Genomic DNA, 21,184 nt, shown 5'->3' on the forward strand with positions numbered 1-21,184 from the left:
GTGTCTTGCAGTTTCCCCTTGTCAATGTCATCCTACGCTTTAGAGGATTATGGTTTCTGGATCATTCTGAATTCTAATCCTGACCTCTGCTGTATTTCCAAGTCCCTCCCAGCCTTGTCTCATACTTCAACTGAATAACCATTTTCAGTATTTTATCATCCAGGTCCGTGATGGCAATGATGAAAAGATCAATGACAACTTTCTGCAGAACTCTACTTTTCTAGCTGGCCTGTGGCTCTTGCCTGTCTATCCCCTTTAAGTTAAAACTTTTTTGAATAGGGATTTTCTCCTACTGTTTAAGCTCTTAAACCTCTGTAACATGAAATGGTGACTTTCCTTCAAACCTGCACCCATTATTGAGTACAAACAATTAAATGTACACTGCCAGCATTAGCACAGATGTACATATAAAAATGGGTTTTACAAATATTCTACAAGATGGCAAAATATTAGATTTTCTGTTTTTAAAACTTTCAGACATTTAAATTCTGATCAATATCCTACAGTCCCAAGACTAGACCTGAGTTATTATCCGCACACCAACACTTACACCGTCAGATTTAATTACTTCCTTTAAAAATATATTGATTCAGCAAGTTGATTTGCAAGAAATCAATTCGCAAATCAATTTATTTTTTCCTCCTTTAGAAAGTCAACCTATCTTCTAACAAAAACATTATTTCAAAATTATGCATCCAAGGAATGGAATTAAAGAGACCATATCCCACAGAAAATCGTAGAAAACCAGATATGGACATTCTAATCTATTCTCCTTTGCAGCAATAGTTTTCACATGCACCAGAACATTTTCACTGTCTGACTGAACCGTGAATATCCTACATTTGATACTTTCAGTAAGCAACAGTCTGGTAATTGTTGAAAAAATGAGCACTATATTCTCTGGAGAATTTTTTAACATCAATACACTGCAGCAATGAGTACTCACATACACTCATTTAACTGCCCAAACAGAAAAGAGTCAATATTCCTACTGCTGCTAATGGGGGCTGGGAAAAGCAAATGTATTATTTATACAATTGTATACACTACAGCTGCATGAAAATGCTCAAGAACTGTGCTTCCAGTTATTTTTTCAGAAAAAAAAAGTCACTTTAAATTTCCTTTTTCCCCCATTCTTTAAAAAAAAAAAAAAAAAAAAAAGGCATATAGGAAAAACAATGTATCCTTTTTCTAAAAAGGAAAAAAATTAAGTGGTTTATTCTAAAACCTCAGCTCAGATGCCTTCTTCTACAAGTTCTTCTCAAATACAGCTTGGGAGCTCACAAGGATTTATTAGCTAGAGATATGTGCTTATTTAGCAAAACCAGTGCTTCACGACACATTGAACTGTGGCACACATTCAACATGTCAAGTATTACAATCTAGGGTTTTTGGTGGCAGAGCAAACTTACCTTTAAGAAGCTTATGTGGTCTGCAGAGAGCCCACTAGAAGTGACAAGGACAGGAGGTGGCCATCATGCATATGCCAACATGCATGTTACAGCTCTCCAAAAGTGCAGCCATAACAGATAAGACAAGACCTGGGAACCTCACTATAAAAATTCCATATTGTCATTTGAGATCCCAGGTTATAAGAATGTGACATCAAGATGCATTACAGGATATTCAGTCTCTTGCCGTAGTAGGATGCTAGTCCAATAGACCAGCATCAGTGCACAGGCTAGAGACAAGGAGCCTTTTTTTCCCTTAGATGTAGAGAAATACAGGTTGTGGAGGTGGCTGTATTCAAGTTACGGACTGAACAGCAGACAAGGAGATACTTGGCCCGCCACATTAACGCCCACAGTTTTCACAGCAATCCCAACTGGTAGAAGATAAAGCAATGGCAGTGTGTGTTGTGAGAACAGCATCAAAGCCTGGTAAATCAGAGCACAATTGTTGTAGCAGAGATCCTGGCTCTCATGGTTGTTCCAAGAAGGAGGGAAATAAAGAAAAATAAATAAGAGGCTTTAAATTTTGAACGTCCTCGTAACGAAACAAAATCCAATTCATTTCTTTCATACTTTAATCTTTCTCTAGCTTAGTCAGCTGTCTGCCCACTCACTGCTCCAACTTCCTCTCCCATCACGGTGATGTCAGAAAGATGTATTTTCTTCCAGAAGCCAAAAATTCCAGCAGATTAGACAACCTTGCCTCAGGAAAAAGCAGCTGAGAGACTGGCTAGACACAACATTGAACCAGTCCTGCAAAGGGCTGAGGCAAAGGCACAGGGAAAGATAAAGTGAAATCCAGCATTTTGCTGCAGCTGCAGTGGTGAGAATAGATAATATGAAATACAGTCATCCCTACTTTATCATAAACAGAATGGATGCTGGGAGCAGAGACTGCAACACACAGTGAGCCCAAATTCTATCTCACACTAAGGGCATATTGATCATTTGTGCCAGTAAGTACCAGGGTGCAAATCTCAGGGTTTCTCTCCCAGAAGGAGATGGAGAGTGAGAAATGGGAACAAGGCCAAGTTAGGAAGCTAGTAACTCTTCCCATACATCCAGGTGCCACCAAAGACAGCTTGAACATAGGCAAACCTGCCAGCTCAGCACTGAGATAGTCTTGTTCCAGGACTGGTTTGGGACATAAACAGGCCATTGCACAGCACTGCAAATCACTTAGTGCAGGCAAGACATGCCCTACAACCTGTTTTGCTCAACTAAGAAAAGAGGCTACTTCTGTTAGCCAAGAGCCCATCTCTGCTCCATCTCTCTCAGTTTGTGGGACAGCTCTGCACTAGTATTTATTTCTCTTTATAGTAGAAGCAAAATGTATTCTTGACGGCACTTCGGAGAAGCATTAGGGGGTCAGTGCACCTGAGATCTGACTATGATAAACAAACTGGAATAATGAAAAGCTTTGTACCTGCCCAGATGCTTTAAACCTTATCCCATGTATAATAGGCACTTAGCTTCTTTTCTGTAAAACCACATTCAGCCATCTCCACCCATTGCACAGAAACACTCTCAGGGAGTTGTGAACTGGAACAGTCACAGCCTGCATTAACTTCCACCAAAGGCTTATGGTCTTTGCTGCCTGGCCTGCACTGAGGGCACTTTCCAGGCTATATCACAGCACATGCACTTTTCCTGCTCAGTACCAGACGGTGGTTTCAGTGCTTGCTTTGGGTGGTAGAGAAAACCAAAGTGCTACTTGATTAATCCAGTAGTTCAAAAACCATCCAGGCTTTGACACCTTATCAAGGAGTATTCTGGTATTCCCAGAAAAGAGCTGAAAACTGGGGAGCAGCACCAGTTCAATGAAGCCTTTAACATAAAAAGTAACTGAAACTGATTCAAAATTGTTTCAGTGATGGGAGAAGACAAGAATGCACGTAGGAAGCTGAAAAATGCAAGAAACTGGTAGCATTGTGGGAAAATGCTGTCACAGGTGGTCACTTAGGGTTCCTAGGTGACACACTGCACCAGCTGTCCCCAGTGACATCCTTTCACCATGTCCCTCCTTTCTTTCCTCCCTGCCTGGCTCAGCAGACAGATCTAGACTCCCAAGGGAAGTCACTCCAGACAATGCCGGGAAACTCAGAGCATTGCAAAGACTCCCCATCATCTGTCCCCAAAGCCTGGCCAAGACTTTTCCCCTCGTAAAGAGCCAAGGGTGCAGAGAAAGAGCAGGTTAGCTTTTCCTAGCACACAGCCAGGCTTAGCAATACCTTATCTCCACGTGTTCCCTTTTCTCCTCTTTCTCCTTGTAGACCCTAAAAAAAAAAAAAAAAAAAAAAAAGAGATTTAAAAGCTTAAACAAAGAAGTTCTCTAAGGAGGAACTGGTTTAGTCACCAAACCACTGACTCTGTCTGCACATCTATTCAAGTTAACCTCAAGGACTTTTTCCATATTGCCAGTCCTCAAACTTGGCCACAAACATTGTCTAAGTAGACTCTCAGAGCGGGGCTGACCTGTGAGCCCAAGAACATCTGTAATACTATACTGCCACCAGACACATGTCCCTCCCACCTGCAGGAGTGAGTAAGGATAGGGAACACCCCACAGAAGCAGACATTCTGGAAACCACCCACTGCTCTGTATTTTTCATGTGTTCATAAAACAATGGGAACTTAGTAGATTTTTCCATTAGTGTTGTCTTCTATTACATTTGCAAGGAAAAATGCCCATTCCTATGGTTTTGAATACAGCAACTAGGCAGAAAACAGGTATCTCTAAGAACTGACACTGTCTAATCTCTGTCCCAGGAGCTCAAGCTCATTTCTGAACTGGAAATCAAATGTCAGAGTTCAAAGGAACTGGGTAATTCAGCTCCTTTCAGGCACACCAGAGCCCCACTGACTGGGGTTTTGTTTGATAAAGGATAGCACAGGCAATAAAATTAGTGAGCAACCACTGATTTCACCTTCCCTTAGTTCAGGAAGCACCTTGCACTTTATTGTAGCAACTGTGCAATCACCTAATGACTATAATCAGACAAATATGCTCAATCAATAGCAAACTCCACAAAACTGCCAAAGCTTAAACATTTCCTATTCTAGTGCATTTGCACTTTAAACTGTAGTCTGCTTTACACAATAGTGCAGGTCCAACTCCAAGCTGATGAGAACTGCCTGTCTGGTCTTATTTGGTCCAGAAGGTAATTTAGTTAATTAAGATATCCAGCTTTTAAATCATGAATGATGGTGGATGAACTCTGCATAGTCCTGTCCATCACTAATGGTTTAAACTAATAATTTATCACTTCACATGCTGCAAAACAACAACCTCACTACTTCTAAAAAGCAGATGGGAAGAGGTTTAAAATATGAATCCTTTAATGCACTATTATCTACAGCACCATCAGGTACACTGACAGGATGATTGCAGCCTTGTTACTCACCAACAATCCAAATACAAGTCTGATGATGGAAATTAGGTGTTAGGTAACAGTGGACCAAAAGTGCTGCACTGAGTGCTTTGCTTCACACACAAAAATGACACAAAGGAGCAAGAAGGAAGCAGTCTCTTAATTTTGTCTTTTTTTTTTTTTTTTCTCTCATTAATGCTGTAAGGCTCTATAAAGTCACTGCCTTAACTACTTCATCTCCTTCAGCCCCAATACAACTCAGCCTTACAAGAAGCCGAAGAGGCTTACACCTGGGCAAAGCTGTTTTGGAAACACTGGACCTTTCTGCAGCAAGTTGTCTGCAAGAACTTGGTCATCACAGAGAAATCTTTCAGTGTATGAGTGTGCTACTGATGTACACTGATGTACAGTCAGGTCATTAAGCTTTAGGAAATCCAATCAGCTTTTACAACACCAACTTAAAGGTCACCTCCATTACCAAGGTGAGGCCATGAGACAAAGGTGCTAACTGAATAGTCATCTGATTTATTTTGGTCTTGCTGTCTGTTTATCAAAGGTAGGTTTGCCTCCTGAGCTCAAAGTGCTATATATGCCTTGATAGTTTTGAAATCATGACTGGAAACCTGCTGAGAGGTGGCATTTTTGCTTGGTGTTGTGATGAAGCTTTCAAACCACCTATAAATGGTGCATCAACATAAGCCAAAGCAAATGCATTACAGTGGGAACATCAAAAAATCCCCAGCTGTTATCTTGGTAATCAAGTCATTTCTACAGACAGCTCTCTACTGGCAAGAGGTCTATTCTCTCTTTAAAAAGTCAGAAAAAAAAAAAAAAAAAAAAAACAGTGAAGATGAGAAAATGTCACTATTTGGACATACAAAAGATAAGTTGTCAGACATACCCTATACCACTTAATAAAAGAGATAGGTGAGCAGACACACTGAAAAAGTGGAAAAAGTTTCCAGACTGCCAAAATATAATAAGAAAGTCATGACTTACCGGTGCTCCTACATAGCCTTTAATTCCTGGAGGACCTTGTTTTCCTTCAGATCCCTGGTAAGGAAGTTAGATACAGTAAAACAATAAAAACTTTCACATAAAAGAGTAAGAATAAAACAGATTAGTCAGAAATTAAACTTGCACCTCCTCAGCTCTCATCAGACTCCTGAGGCTTCTCGGCTGCCTTAGTGCTACTACACAAAACATTGCCCAGCTTTCCAACAACTTGCCCAACGTGACTCTCAAATCTCTTCCTTTATGGAGGCATTAGCAGTTATATCAAATTCTTCAGTTTTACCGTTCTGCTTTCAACCTTGCCCTGTAAAGGCACACCGATATGCGCAAGTTCCTATGAAGGTTGTTTCAGAAGTTTTGGTAAGACTGGTAAACTTATGAACAGTTTACGAGAACAACTGTAAACTGGATGAACTCACTTATGTGGAAGCGAACCATCCCACAAGCTCTAGGGAAAATTCAAAGCCTCAGTAGCACAAAACAGAAGTGGGTTTGCATATGGACAACACAGGCCGCTCTGGGTTCTCTGCATCATTAGGCACCTAAGGACTGACTTGCACCACGTGAGCAAGCAGAGCAGGCACACAGTTAATCTCTGCCTTCAGCCTGCAGGAAAATAATGCTATTGTAGTCTGGTCAAAACCCCTACAGAAAGAGAAGTCTGCTTTAAGTTGTCCAAAGTACCTAAGTTCAGCTCAGACTGTTATGTAAATTGTATTTTTTACAGTCAATGAAAGATATAGATAGAAAAAAAATAGATTTGTCTGGATGAGAAGGCTTGCTGAGCCCCAGTCAAGGCCTGTGTTGAGACAGTGTCTGGTAAACCAGTAAAGTGTTAGACCTTCTACAGCTGAAGCAAACAGAAATAAGAAAAATTGTCAAAATGAAAGCATCACCTAATATCTTATATTTCAAAGGTTTAAATTTTTCTTTTTCATTTTTTTTGTATCAAGTATAGATATCTCTGTCAGTTCAGTGCCACAGTAATGACAGCCACTAAAAGTCTCTTTAACCTTTTATAAAGGTACAGAAAAAAAAGAAAAGAAAGTAAAGGTTGAATATTAGCTGCAGGATTGTACAGACTAAATTCAAACTTGAACTCTCAAAAATTTAAACTTGAACTGCTAAGTGTGCAGTGAGGGATTCACAGTACAGCCCTTTTTTAGGCCATTTCTTCCATTATTTATGTGGCAACCTTCTTCAGCAACCAACAGATATTTCTTGCCATCCCAAATCACTGTAGGCTCTTCTGTAATTGGAAGATGCTATTGAATAGCATAAGGCTATTTTGACAGTCCTACTTTTCTTTTACCCACTTGTAGTTACCAAGATCAGACTTCCTTTTTAGTGACCACTGAAGTTTACCTGCAGAGTTTGAGAAGAAAAAAAGAACAATTTTATCCTGAGGACACTGAGGTGGGGACAGTCTCCCCCAGAGATTTCACTGAGCAGCACGAGCAGTAAGCGTAGAGATGGGATGCTGAGGGCACTTCATCCATCTAGGGACCTTACTTATCATCCATCTAGGGACCACTGGGGATTACAGTGCTCTTACTAGAAATCTGCAATACCCAAATGTCTGTTACTGGAAGTTTCACCACACAGTCAATGAGGTCTGTAAAAATTGCTTGGCACCTTCTTAAAATAAATAAATAAATAAATAAATAAATAAATAAATAAATAAATAAATAAATAAATAAAAGGACATGCCTACAGTTGCCATCAAGGCAAAAGATTAGAAATCCTTCAGCCAAGTAGTTAAGCAGTTGGCTGAATTTCTGAGCGTGCACTGCTCTTGCCTGTCTCAATGCAAATGAAGACGGATTGAGCCAAGAAGAACTGAATCCCAAACCATCAGAGAAACTGCAAGTTAGCTCTCCATGGAGCCTAGGGTAGGACCTCAAGGTTTCAAAGTCACCGTATTGCTGCTGACGATTTTAAATACAGATAAGTGATCTGACAAAAACCCAGCCATTACAGCAGTAATTGGGGATGTGACCTTTCCGGTCACCAACCCCAACCCATCTTAGCACAGCCTGTTCCACACCAGTGAGGTGGTTGGCTTTGATGCTGAGAGTAAAGGAGCGTGATGACCCATATTTTATGTTTTAAAGCCATGTCAGCACAACTGGAATTGTTTCTTAAAATAGCTCAGTCCAGAACCTAGCTCAAGGACACTGCACGCAGCCAGTGTGCCTATGAAAATAAATAAAAGTCACAGTGAAAGCAAACAATCATGCTATATTTAGACACTCCAGTTGAGAGGCTGGGGCTAGCAGAGGTCAACTCTTCAATGTGAACACTTGGCATCATCTAGTCACTGTCCAGGTTCAGCCACATCAGCACTTCTCCTGCCCAGCCCTTAGGGCTGCTGCACAGTGATTCCATCACTGCCTCAATACTTTATTGAACTATTCATTCTGCTTTAGAGATTACTGATCGTCCCAGTTGGAAATATGCAGCATTTTGCAGAATCAAGCCCTTCTACAGGTAAATGTAAATACCTCAGCTGACTTTGGTCTATAAAAATTTACAAAGCAAGGGTGAAGAATTCATACCATTAGGAGTAAGAGGTATCACGCAACCTATTGGCTTACAATGCTACCGTTAAAAAACATGCAGAACAAAGAAAGCCTGTATGTATCAAGCGATAAGAGAGACTCAGCTGACCAGCATTTCTGAGCAAGAAAATATATATATCTACTCATATAGAGCAGAAACAGAAAACTCACCTTTGGACCTGCCGGTCCAGGCAGTCCAAATTCTCCTGGCTGTCCTGGTTCACCCTGTAAGCAACAACGTCATCAGTGGTAAAGGCTACTCTTGTATAGGTTAGAATGACTCAAAACCATTATTATATAGATCTTTAGAAATGAAAGCAGTAGCCCATAGCTACAGAACTGAGTACTACTATTCAAAAATCTGGAAATTTGCAGGTGCTTTCTTTGCAAAAATAAAAGCAGCAAGAGATAAAAGAACACTGAAGTAAATACTCATCTGTTCTTCAGACACAGCAACCTGAGCAGTAAGAAATGAGTTCCTCAAATGGTGAAAAGCTTGCACCATCTACGATTTATATATGCTGATTCCTTGGAGATAATGCTATGAATTAGATCTCTAATAGTCATCTTTCAGTGCAATAAGTTTAAGAAATTCTACAAGTCCTAATATTAGGACACTATATCGCAGGATGTCACTGCCAGATCTCAGATCATGCCATTTAGGGCAAAAGTTACATAAATTCTGGAAACTATCTGGGAACATCTTCATCCCTCAGAACTGGCAGTACTTTGCATGGACGGGACAAGTGTCAGTGGGACCTGTGTCAAGTATGGCAAAAAGCAGAGAAAGAATGACAACAACAAGAAACTTGAACATTTTCTGCTGTGTACTATTCCTTAGGTGCATTTATGCTCTTGCAAAGAATCCTTTCCCAAAGTTCTTCCAACCACATGTCTTCCAAGAAGGAATAACAAAGAGATGATGAGGTCTATAGCTGAGGCAAAAAAAGGAGCAGTCAAACCCAAAGATTTTAGAAAAATAGCCCATTAGGACTAGTAGGTTCAACAGGCAGCCTATGGGCTCCAGCGATCATGCAGGGCAAAGCAGGAAAACTCTAAAACTAACTTATGTAATGTGCTGGAAAGTGTGTGTTTTTTCTGCCTTAACTGAAATTCTGTTAAAGGCAATATTTGGCTTGTTTCATCTTCCTTTGAGCTAGCCTGCAGCTCTTCCCGTACTCTGAGTATTTAAGCACTGTTCAGGGGGAGGTAAGCCTTCTGTGGCCGGGATGCCTATTTTTCTCATTCCTGCCCATTTGCTCCTGAAAGCACAAGATGGTCCCATACATCTACCCTCCACCCGCCAATAACTCTTTGCCAGCCTCAAAACAAACAGTCAAGCTTTGGGGCTGCAGTTATTAAGCAACACAGCTGCAGCAGCAGGTCCCTAAGCACAGGCTGCCAGCCTGCCCCTTCTTCTTGGCTTAATGAATTGCAACAGCCCCAGCCCAGGAGTCTCTTGGGATAGCAAATCCATACGACATCCATAGCCATTGTGAAAGCGCGAGGGGGAGGGCTGGCGTTATTAACCTCTTGCCATTTGTTACTGCTGCTCCTAAAACGGCCACACAAATCTCCAAGCCATATTCCAGTCAATACAGATTGATTTCCACTGCTTGGCTTACGCAGAAAACAAAGGATTCTAGAGAGGAACAAAAACACTTACGGTTTCTCCTTTTGCTCCATCCTTCCCAGGGGGACCGGGTGAGCCCAGGGACCCCTGTAACAACAGAATTATCATCAGCATAGTATTAACGTCAGCATCAAGTGCAAAGACATGAGTAATAAAGCAAGAGGAGAATAGGGAATGAGAAGAATCATTTCTATGCAAACATTTATTATTTACAGTTTCTGGAGGAGCTGCTGCTGATATTAACACACTACAGGCCAACTGATGAGCTGCTAATGAGGAACTAGGCACTCTTAGCCACTTAACTCATTTAAAAATAAATTAATATGAAAACTTCGCAGCTAATTAGACATGTCACCTCTGAATCAGCTTAGTATTATTTTAGCTCCTTTTTTTATTCTATGTTTTTAGAATAAAACCATCCATCTTAAACCCCAGAAGCCAGTAGGCACAGTTATAATACACATACACAATGAGTCTAAAAGCAAAAAGAGAAGCCTCAAGAACTCAAGTAAACTTCATGAACTGCTCTACCCACCAAGAAGTCAATCTCGGAGCACAAAGTTATAAAACAAAGAGAAAAACACGCATTGTTTTCGTACTTTTTTTTCCTCCTCCCCCCCTCTTTTTACTTTTTTTTTTTTTTAACCTGTCTATACACTAGGAGGAACAGGAGTAAATTCGTTCAGATTGACAGAGCCAAAGATAACGGGGACTGCACTAGATGCAGAAGAAAGCCAAATTTTTCTCCAAGCAGCTGGCAATCTAAGGAACGGAAAATGGAAAGAAAAAAGAAGCAGAATATGCAAGGAAACGTATAAGGGGAAGAACTGGCCTGGTGTTTTTTAGGCACTGCAGCAGTTTCTTTTCAACTGGTTTTACCAAAAAAAAAATAATAACAATAAAAATAAATCAAATGAAAAGCAGACACAGACTGCAATTCTATGTTCTGATTAAACTTGTTTGCTATGTTTTACTTGATTTTTTTTGTTTTCTTTTTTTCTTTGTTTTTATCTTGAAATCCTCAATGTGCTATTTTACAAGACCCATAAAAGACCTAAATTCCCAAAATCTCTCCTACAAGTAGGATTTAAGGCATTTTGGACTATTGTCTCCAAAGTAAATAAGAGTCTGTGGAATAACTGCTTTAAAAGGGGGGAGCAGAGAAAAACTAGTGTCTAACAGAAGTTTTGGCATTACAGAAGCTTCCTTGAGGTGATACACAGTTGTCACTTCCAGGATGGTTGGTTTGCAGACTCTGTTCCTCTACAGACAGCACAATCTGCCCTCCAAGCAGCTGCAAAGAGGAGTAACAGAGGGTGGAGAGGAGTGAAGACATTGAGGCCAAACTCTGTGGTACTCTCTGTTCTGGGCCACTGATAAACCACCAGTAGCTGCTCAATGGGAGATATATGATGAGATGTCTGGTTCAGAGCCAGCAAGGGTGGCAAATCTCTCCTTTTGGATGAACTTTGCTCACTGTAACACAAACACACACTTCCAGCCCCAAAGTTACCCACCTCCAAGGTACGACCACTCCTCACTGAAAATGCACTCTACATTTTTGATTGACTATGTCTTGAAATGAAAGCAAGAGACTTTTTCACTAATCTATAACAAAAATAAGTATGGCTACAGTCACTCAAAGCTCTACATACTTCAATGAAAAAAAAAAAAAGAAGAAAAAAAAACATATAAAATGAGAACTAAAGAGGGAAGAAGTTGGAGGGAAGACACCATCTAAGTTCCGGATCGGTGGATGGGCTGATCCTTTCCACATCTTGGTTCAGGATGCCACCTGAGGAGACTTCTCGAGGTTGAGAGCCCCCTCCCTTCTTCTGGGGTGAGGAGAGATGATTGCACATTTGTACTTCAGAATTAGCTAAAAAACCCAAACTGTAGTAAAGGACTTCCTATACTGACATCCAAAACCTGTTCTCTAGATGTTGCATTTGAATAAATCATGCTATTCATGAACTTGACTACTTCTTTTAAAGGCTGTGGGACTTACAGTCAAAAGACTGAATCTGGTGCTTATCGAGTTGGGCCCATAGCTTCCACAGTGTTCGTTATCCCTATTAAGAGATGAGTCCAGCCATCGCCAGTCCCTCTAACCTCTGAGGATCGGCTGGAATGCAAGGGGATTCATTTCTTACCAAAACAGTCCATCACTACCTTCAAACTACAACAGCATCTATACAGTAAGCCTGTTTTAGGATCATTGTTTCCTAAAAGGGGCTGACAGAACAAGCAGCAAACGGCCAAGTCATTCCAGTATTTATTTGATGCAAGACAGGGCGTGACAACCTTTGACCTTCCACATCTCATACAGAAAAAATTCCAATGTTTCCACAAGTAGAGGTGTTAGCATTTCTCACAGCCTGTTTCGGACTACTACAGTGTTCAGGCCCTTAAGATTTCCACATATTTGTCAAATGGGTTCAAAGATTTCTCTTATATTTTGCAGACAAACAGCATATCAGTGTAGTCTCCTTCTCTTGAGATCTTGCTAACACAGACCAAAAAATACAGAGGTAAAAAAAAAAAACACTTAAAGAATGGCCTGATTTCAAAAGCTTCTGAAGTACCCTTACAAACTTCTGAGCTTTCACAGTGAAATTAATAAAAACTCAAGCTTACCTTTTCTCCTTTTTCACCTTTCAGTCCAGGAAAGCCTTGAAATCCTTCTTCACCCTAAAACAAACACATTAGACACTTTGTATGGGATGCAATGTTATTCTCTGATTTACAGCGGGCATAGTTATTGTTTTCTGTGATTCAATGTCAACTTATATTACATGCTGTAATTATGCCGTTTTATCAATCACTTGTAACTTGGCTGCACTTGAACCAGTTCATCTCAAGCTACCTCCAAGTCAACCCTAGAAACATTTCACCAAGAAAACCTATTGCCATATTTCAAAGCATGGGGACTTAAAATTTGGAGTGGTCAACTTTCTACATAAGAGGTGTCCCTTGGTGGCACCCCATCAATGCACAGAAATCTAGCGTTGCTGATTACAGGAAACAGCATTTTCTGAGTAAAGTTGCCTGTAAATACACAAGGACTACCTACACAGACAGATAAATACAGGCCAAATTCTATCACTCTCTTTTTCTTTCTTTCTTTCTTTCTTTCTTTTTTTTTTTTAAATTTTCTTTTTTACCTGCTGAGAAGTCTAGCAGACTTACATAGATACATCCCTAGGGCAAGGTTCTAGTTAGTGTTTGACAAAACAGCAAAACCCGTCCTTATTTATTTATAGGCATACTTTGCTCTTAGAGGTTAATAAAAGACAGTATCTAGAAAGTATCTACACTATATATGCAAATTAAAGTCATTAGATACTTTAATAATCAGATTTCTTGGTAACTGAACCTTCATGAAACACTTTGGCTGGAATTTCTAATGCAGCTAGTGGTAAAAATACAATCCACTATATTTTAATAGTCTCCATAATGAGACTAAAAACACATCAAACAGCAAATATGACTTTTTAGGAAATAATTTGCTCAAAGAGGTCAATAATACTTGAAAGAAATGCCATTCCATGTCAAGGTGCACCACACAGCTTAAAAAATAATTACATCTTTTCTTTACTAAACAGAGGAATAGGGTTAACCAACATTTGATCTTGTGCTTTCTACATGAAATAGCAACTCCTAGTAGGCTGAAAAATTAATTCTTGCATCAGTCAGTAAGTTTGATGGATAGTGTCATACAGTCATTCAGATTGGATAGGACCTCATGAAGTTTCTAATTCAACTTCACACTCAAAGCACCATCAATAGCGAAATAAGACCAGGTTGTTCTGGTCTTCAGCAATGTTAGTCTTAAAAACCTCCAACAATAAGGTTGCTCTTCTTCCCAGATGCAATTAGTAACTTGCGTCCTAAGCCAATGCTATCCTAGGTGAAGCAAGAGACTTTTGCTTTTAATCATACATTAATTATTCATTTATTAAGCAAAGCAGTTCAATTTCATCTTCAACTCTCCTACAAATACGTGGGTTTTAGCAGTAGCAATTTCTGAGAAGCCACTAGCCCCTTCCTAGGCAGAAAACTGTGCACAAGCAAGCTGGACTCTAGAGACAGGTTTAACAACCATGGCCAGCTGCAGAACAAACAGATATTCCACCAGACTAGAAGGGCTTCTACTTCTGCTGCTTCCATTAACTCCCCATTAACCCAAGCTAGTCGCTTCATGTCCCTCAAAAGGCAGAAAGCCCAGCCAGGCTAAAGCTACATTCAGCAGCTGCTCAATCCTTCATAAAAGCAAAAGAACCAACTGTGTTGCCTATGTCAAAACAAAAAGCATCCATGCTGGAGTTCTTTAAAACAGTGCCAAAATAGCAGTGGCAGGTAGGGATGAGCAAGGATGAAGCAATTTGCACCTTAGCTCAGGGTTAAAGCCCCAGTGAGGATGCTACTTGCTGGAAGAGAATGCTGTGGCCACCACAATTTACCTCAGGGAGCAACTTTCTTGAACCATAGCTTCCTAATGTCAGAGTGAATCATAAAACAGTCACCTTTTCTCTCCACATATCCAATATTAATTTGATCAGGTTAAATCTAGAGCATGGCTCTCAGTGTACTGCTATAATGTATGGAAGTGGCAGCGTATCCAAAAGGGTATCCATTTCCTCTCTCATCCCCTCCAAACAGATCAGGTAGATTAACAAAAGAGGTTACCATTCTCTCCACAATTTGTGGATTAACAGGCTCTGCTAGTGCATCTATTCTGGAAAACACTTTAATTAAGATTTTCTTTAGCTTTATAGAGGAAGACAGTGCAGTTGCCCAAAGAAGAAATCACAATAATGTTGTTCAAAAGGTGCTCTTGCTGGGGAATTTACATCTTCAGAAATGAAGCTCAGAGGGAAGGTGGCAGATTTTCCTGAGCACTCCCCTTTGCACGTTCACAGATGTGCTGTCCTTTTCTTACTCTAAGTCAAACTCCATTTGCTGAAATCCATCCTCTGTGCTGCAGAGACAGTGAACTTGAACCAAACCTTTGCAGGAGGGTTAGTGGGTAGACACATTCATTAACTCACTGCTGCTTGTAAGAATATTTGTCAAAAAAAGACTAAATTTGGCAAGCTGTAATCTAACTAGAGGATTTTTCCTGTGATAGGACTATGATGTCAGGCACAAGGAATTATATGGTGCTGCATAAAAGGGAGCAGGTACATACTAAAAGCACTGAAGCTACATATTACTGCAGTACAAATGCCATTTTAAGCTTTTCAATAGATATCCTGTTACTATTTACTTAAATTACAGCAATGCTTCATTTATTCCCTGCATGGGTCACTCTATGAATAAATATGAAGTGATAGTTGCTGCACCTGAAAGCTCATTTTTGAAATCAAAAGCAATGTGTAAAGAAATAGCAGAGACAGAGGACATAGAGCAGCGGAACAGCTGCTAAGCAGACATGTTCTGCAGGATCCAGGTACCCTACCACAAAAATGGGTTGGCTCTAGCAGTTGATACTAAGCCCTGCAGAAGAAAAATCTTATTGCATTTCTTGCACCAAGGTTAAGACTGCTGGTGCCACTGAGAGGAATTAAAAATAAAGCTGTACCTCCACAGGCTGTGTTCCCACCTGCAGCTCAATAAGATTCAGGTGGTGATATGTAAACCATGCACAGATGTTTCTCCAGTGCATGTCTTATCATCACTCAAATAATTGAGGCATATCTGAGCTCTGAATACTGTCCCTTTCTGGAGAAAGGCCTGGTCTAGCATAGGAAGGTAATGCCAAAGAAGCCTCAACAACAGGAAAATAGCAAAGACAGGAGACACTACTGTTCAGAATGGGAAGATAGCACAGCTTCTATTAGAGCCCTTCTTTGGCTTGGCCTACGTTTTCTGGGTTTGACAGAGTAATTATATGCTTTAGGGGTGGCCTATTGATTTCTCATCCTATAGTTTTATGGAAAAAAGTTGAGCTTCTGTATTTATATAAAGTATTTGTATTATATCTGTTTATATTTTATTGATTCATTTTTAATAAAAATAAACAATATGCAATAAAATAACTCTGAGGAAGTATATTAAAAAACATGAAAGTTTGGCTTAGTAAATTTATAAAATACAAGTACTGCAAATTATAAGGATAGATCATTAGACAAATCACACTGAATACTTCATTTTTAATTCCTTTAGGAATTAATGCAAGTTTCACAAGCAAATCAGGAAGCTTTTCTGAGCTACACATAGGAAAGTGTCCAGAGCAAGACACAGACTCCATGATCGGTCCAGACCTAAGGGACATTTGAGGACAGGAACTCTCAGTTGCTGCAGACAGATTACTAGGGTGAGTAACTATGAGGAGACTCCCCTTGACTTCAATGAATCCTTCCAAAAAGGAGTACTACTTTTACCTCGCATTACACACTCATCATATGTACAAGTAGCTTTATTTGTTGCACATTATTCAGTGATTTGTCCCCTCTATATTATGCTATGCTACCCCATGCAATTAACTGCACATAATGCATACGGATTGTGCCCAGATTATATCTATATCCCATGCAGATCCCTCAGACCACGGGATGTAGATAACTATGAAAGTAGGAAGCAGCTAACTTAATTGTTAGGATAACGTGTTCCTTCACAGTGGCAACAACTAGTACTGTACAAGAATTCTGCCATATCCAGACTCATAACAAAATTTCTCTGAAAGCAAAGTAATTTAAAATAAATGGAAGAAGGGCTTTGCAGGTGGATGGAAAGATACAAGGATGTGATAGAACGATTAGGTATTAACTGGTATTGGAGGGACAGCAAAAAACACAGAAAGGAATAATGCTTTTACACAATCTGGTAAAGTTCAGTGGCTTCTCTTTCCTGCACTTGCAGATCCTCAAGCAGCTGCCAAGTTTAAAAACATTTTTTTTTTCAAACTTGAGAACAGCTGTGGCCTATAATCACATATTTTACTTCAGCTCCGGGTTGTGGCCTGTGTTAATGGAAATGAGAGCAAACTAAACACGAAAATAATGGAAACATCAGTCTAAACCACATGGTTAGACTCTCATTTTCCTGTCAAATTAAAGTAAATTGCTGGCCTTTTCCTTCACCTTGCTAAACAGACTAGGGAAGCTGTATCCTTCCAAGGTCAATTCTATAGACTTTCTTTAGTCTTTCTTCCATACTGGCCTACCCATGGAAGAACCTCCTCTTTATCCAAAAGTAAAATAAAATATTTCTGATCTTATCATGAAAAAAATAAAAAAAAAAAAAACAAAGGTGTCATTGGGAGTCCTTTAATATCAGTCCCTCAAAAATCACCCAAAACTCCATGAGTCACCCACTTAGAGCACTGACAGCTTTAATCTTGCACTCTTATGGCTGTTGCCTGCAGTTAACTTGCTAAGCTGAGGTTATCAAAGAACAGGACACAAAACCTTGCATAAGTGGCTATAGCTAATCCAAAGGTCCATGATAAACTCTTTTCCAAGTTTGATGGGAAGAGTGAAGAAAGCCAACAGGCCATGCAAGTCCTTCTTTAGACTTTTTTTTTAACTCAGAAACCAACTTCAGGAGCATGAAGTAAAAGAGATTTCAGTGTCATAACCAAAGCGAGATAAAAGAAAATCTTTTCCTACTGAATGTCAATAGTTCTGGGTTTGCTCTGTGGAAAGGGGAGGGTGACACAAAGGTGCCATTTTTTCACATTGTAAATAGGCTTACCCTTAAAACTTTTATTTTACTCAGTACATTTTATAAAGCAAAATTGTTCCCAAATGCACGTCACTGCCAGCAGAAATTCTGGTGACCCTGTGTTTCAGAGGTCTCCAAATATAGTATCCTGAGAGCAGAAATGGCCTGTTTGCCATTTGTGATATTGTCTAGTCACAAAATCTGAGAAGTGCACATTCATTGTTTTTAAGGGTGTCCAACTGCTAACTTTCTTTGAAGAAACCCACCTTTGAAGCATCTTTGCATCAAAATAGATGAAATGAATGTATCAGTGAACGTGGCACATAGCCACCTCATCTACAACTTGGTGTTGTAGAAGAGAAAGTGCAGAGTCTGCCCATTTGGGCTACAAGGTGTTGAACTCCAAGAACCAGTGTTTCTGGGGTGAAGCTTTCCTTGCAGTTCTCAGAGAAATACATTGTAAGCAAAATCAAGGGACAAATCAGGTGATTTTGATGTATTTCCTTCAGTCTCTTGCACACACACTAGATCTTGCAACACCAGATTATCACAGTAAAGCAGAATTTAAATCCCCGAGTGCACTTAAATCAAGATTCATCTATGTTGCATGATGGCTCCTGACAGAGTACTTTAGAGTTGCCCCAGGAAAGGGAAAAGCAAAAACATGTCTTTGTATTACAAATCATATAGCAACATGAGCAATTCACGATGAGCAATATCATCTGTATCCTGCCTTAACACAGTGAAGGCTATGGTACTCATTGCGTATGACAGAGTCATAGGATACAGCTTTCCCCTCATTATGAGAGCAGATAATACCCTCACATCTTTCAAGTGCTCAAACATTCAATGAACATAAAAATACCCCAAATATACCCCTACTCTGACCTCCAAATGAGAGGCATCCATTCACCCATCCTAAATTTCTACTCACATGGAAGAGTTAAATTTATGTGGTTTGTATCATTGGGACACCTGGTCCTCATTTAAAGAGGCACTGAAAGATCCTTTGAAATGTGAAAACCAGAAAATCTGTCTCAAGAACTTCCTGGTCTTGAGGTAGAAGCCAATGATTTTTCTTGGCATCAACCACAGCTCAGGACCAGACAAGCAGGTTGCCAAGTGATAAAGGGGCAGTGTTCACCAAGTTAGAAAAACAGCCCAGTTTTATTTATCATAACATTGACTTTTTCTGCTTTTAATTTTATTTTTATTTTGCATTTCGCATTGCCAGAACAATCTGCTAATTGTTTTTGCTCAGCTACAGAAGTCTCCAAATCCCAGACCTCCTCTCACACCTCCAAAGTTCCAAAAATTGTAATTGCCTCCCCAGGTAGGAATTAGATTTTCTTGAAATAAGGACCACTAATGCTCAGTTTATCTTACAGTCTAAGAAAATAAATATATTTGTCAGGAAAGAAGCATTTTCCTATCCTGGAGCTTGCTACACCATCTTTCTGTCAAACAGACAGAAGGTCTTGAGAACATGAGGAGACACAGTATCTGTAGGTAATGTTTGTAAGAAGGATGATTGGAGACTCAAAAGGGAATATTTCAGATGTCCTGGGTGGTGCTTGGGCAAGTAGAGAGCACTGTGAAGCATAAAGCTCCCCAATCATGCTCCCCAACAAACTTCACTTGCCTCTCCACCTGGACAGAGTGCCATCCTCAGGCGTCCATGGTCACACAGCAAGCTACAAGGATTGCAGCAAACATGCAAAGGGCAAGATTTGTCTGCTTGACCTGAACAGGAGGCCAGAATCTCCTGAAGAGCTAGAAAGATGATGGACAGATTTTTAAAGTGTATAGTAGGGAAAGGGGCAAGGAACACATAAGATGCCCTTGATATAAAGCAGGCCATTACTGACAGTCTATAAGGCTTCTGCTGTCTAGGCTATGAGATATACTCCTGAGTGCTAGGGAAGAGAGCTAATCCATCCCTGCTAATTGCCATACAGCTTGGATTATATCCTGCATCCAAACAATAGTTATCTATAAAATCAGATTCTCTTGATTGTGTTTTTTTGTTTCAGTTCTTCTGTCAGAAGCAGCGCACTGATGGCAAGACTTTCCAAAATGCTTTCTTTATACACAGCCAGGGGACTTCTGAACAGGAATTGTCTGAAGAAACAAGTGCTGGAGATTTCACAACCTCCTGGTTGCCAGCAGATGTCATCACATACCAGCAACGCGCCTGAAAGCCAGCAGCCAAAACTGAAAAGTAATGTTTTCTAAGTTTCTGTAAAGAAAAAACAAGGTGCTAGTATTCCTGTACTGCTGAGAATTAAGCTGTCACAATGGATAATTAGTATGTGATCTGGCTTTGAGTTGTTTATTACAATCTGCAGCTGTTATTCTGGGTCACAGAAAACCACAGAATTTATTCTTAACAATAATTAGAGGGTTTTAGATAAGAACTCCATTGAACCACAGTTACTTAGCTGTGCAGAATGTATTTTAACTACAGGCAAGAGGACACAAAAAATAGATGTGCAGAGTGAAACTGCCCGCATACACAAGTGGGTTAAGACTGTGGTCATAGAGTCCTAAAGCTCATACAAACATTTATATACCTTACTCCTTAATCTGAAGCTTCAGAAGAGAAATGGCAGATATCAATGACTTAAGAGCTGCACAATAGCCTTATGAAGTAAAGTGCTGTGACACAGATGTATAAATGTTGGATTGAGAGGTTAAGTGCTGGATGACCTTAACCAGATGAAATCAGTAGCTAAGAATGGATCTCAAGGGTAACATACCCAGCAGAAAATAAAGTTCTGCAGATGCTGCAATTTTCAGCTTTCATTACCAGGTCAGTATAAAAAAAAACTTCTAATAAACTAACAGGATCCTAGTACTGAGAATTCAAACCTGCACAGGCCCTTCAGCCACTGTCTCCCAGGAACCTCAATTACTGGGCATTTTATTTATTTCAGTGCTAAACTCAGTAGCATCTCTGAGGCTAGAAGTGATTTTCCCAACTTGTTACTATCAGCATTTTCCAGCTTAACGAACACTGACCACTGCTCTGGAACACAGGGCTCTCAGGACACTGCTGCTCCACTGCTTCTTAAGTCTTTCAGATTCAACCTTCAACTGGCCAGCCGCAGATAAACTCAACACCACAAAGTCTCATGGTCTTGGTGACAATATCTGAATGCCACAGCAATCCAAGTAAACCCTGTGGCCTCTCTGGAGCACTTTCCTTGTAGAGGGACTCAGATTTTAGCAGTAAAATCATATAATCATAAAAAGAGCACCCAACTCAGCCCTAAGATCAAGAACTAACTTTATTCAGATATTGTGGGCATAAACACAATGCCTTAATATCTGCAAGTCAAAGTTCTGCATTGTGCTAGTGTCTGGAGCATGTGCCTCCACTTCTGGGATTTTAGTTGGTTATGCAAGCCCCTCACTCCCAACTCCTTTGCATTCAAGCTGCTTTTAATCCAAAACTGGGACTGTGGGTCTAAAAATGCCACCAAG

General features: G+C 40.0%; 1 protein-coding gene across 1 annotated transcript in view; it reads right to left on the reverse strand.

The window, feature by feature from the left end:
• COL22A1 (collagen type XXII alpha 1 chain) overlaps positions 1–21,184 on the reverse strand; it is a 183,613-nt gene that overhangs the window by 82,964 nt on the left and 79,465 nt on the right. The window contains exons 12-15 of the mRNA XM_026047153.1: positions 10,064–10,117; positions 8,569–8,622; positions 5,822–5,875; positions 3,683–3,727 (exon numbers count right to left, since the gene is read on the reverse strand). Of these exons, the coding sequence (XP_025902938.1) occupies positions 3,683–3,727; positions 5,822–5,875; positions 8,569–8,622; positions 10,064–10,117 (207 nt within the window). The remainder of the gene's footprint in view (positions 1–3,682; positions 3,728–5,821; positions 5,876–8,568; positions 8,623–10,063; positions 10,118–21,184) is intronic.

This window comes from Nothoprocta perdicaria, unplaced genomic scaffold (assembly GCF_003342845.1).
Source record: "Nothoprocta perdicaria isolate Ctin4 unplaced genomic scaffold, notPer1 scaffold_48, whole genome shotgun sequence".
NCBI classification, from domain to species: Eukaryota; Metazoa; Chordata; class Aves; order Tinamiformes; family Tinamidae; genus Nothoprocta; species Nothoprocta perdicaria.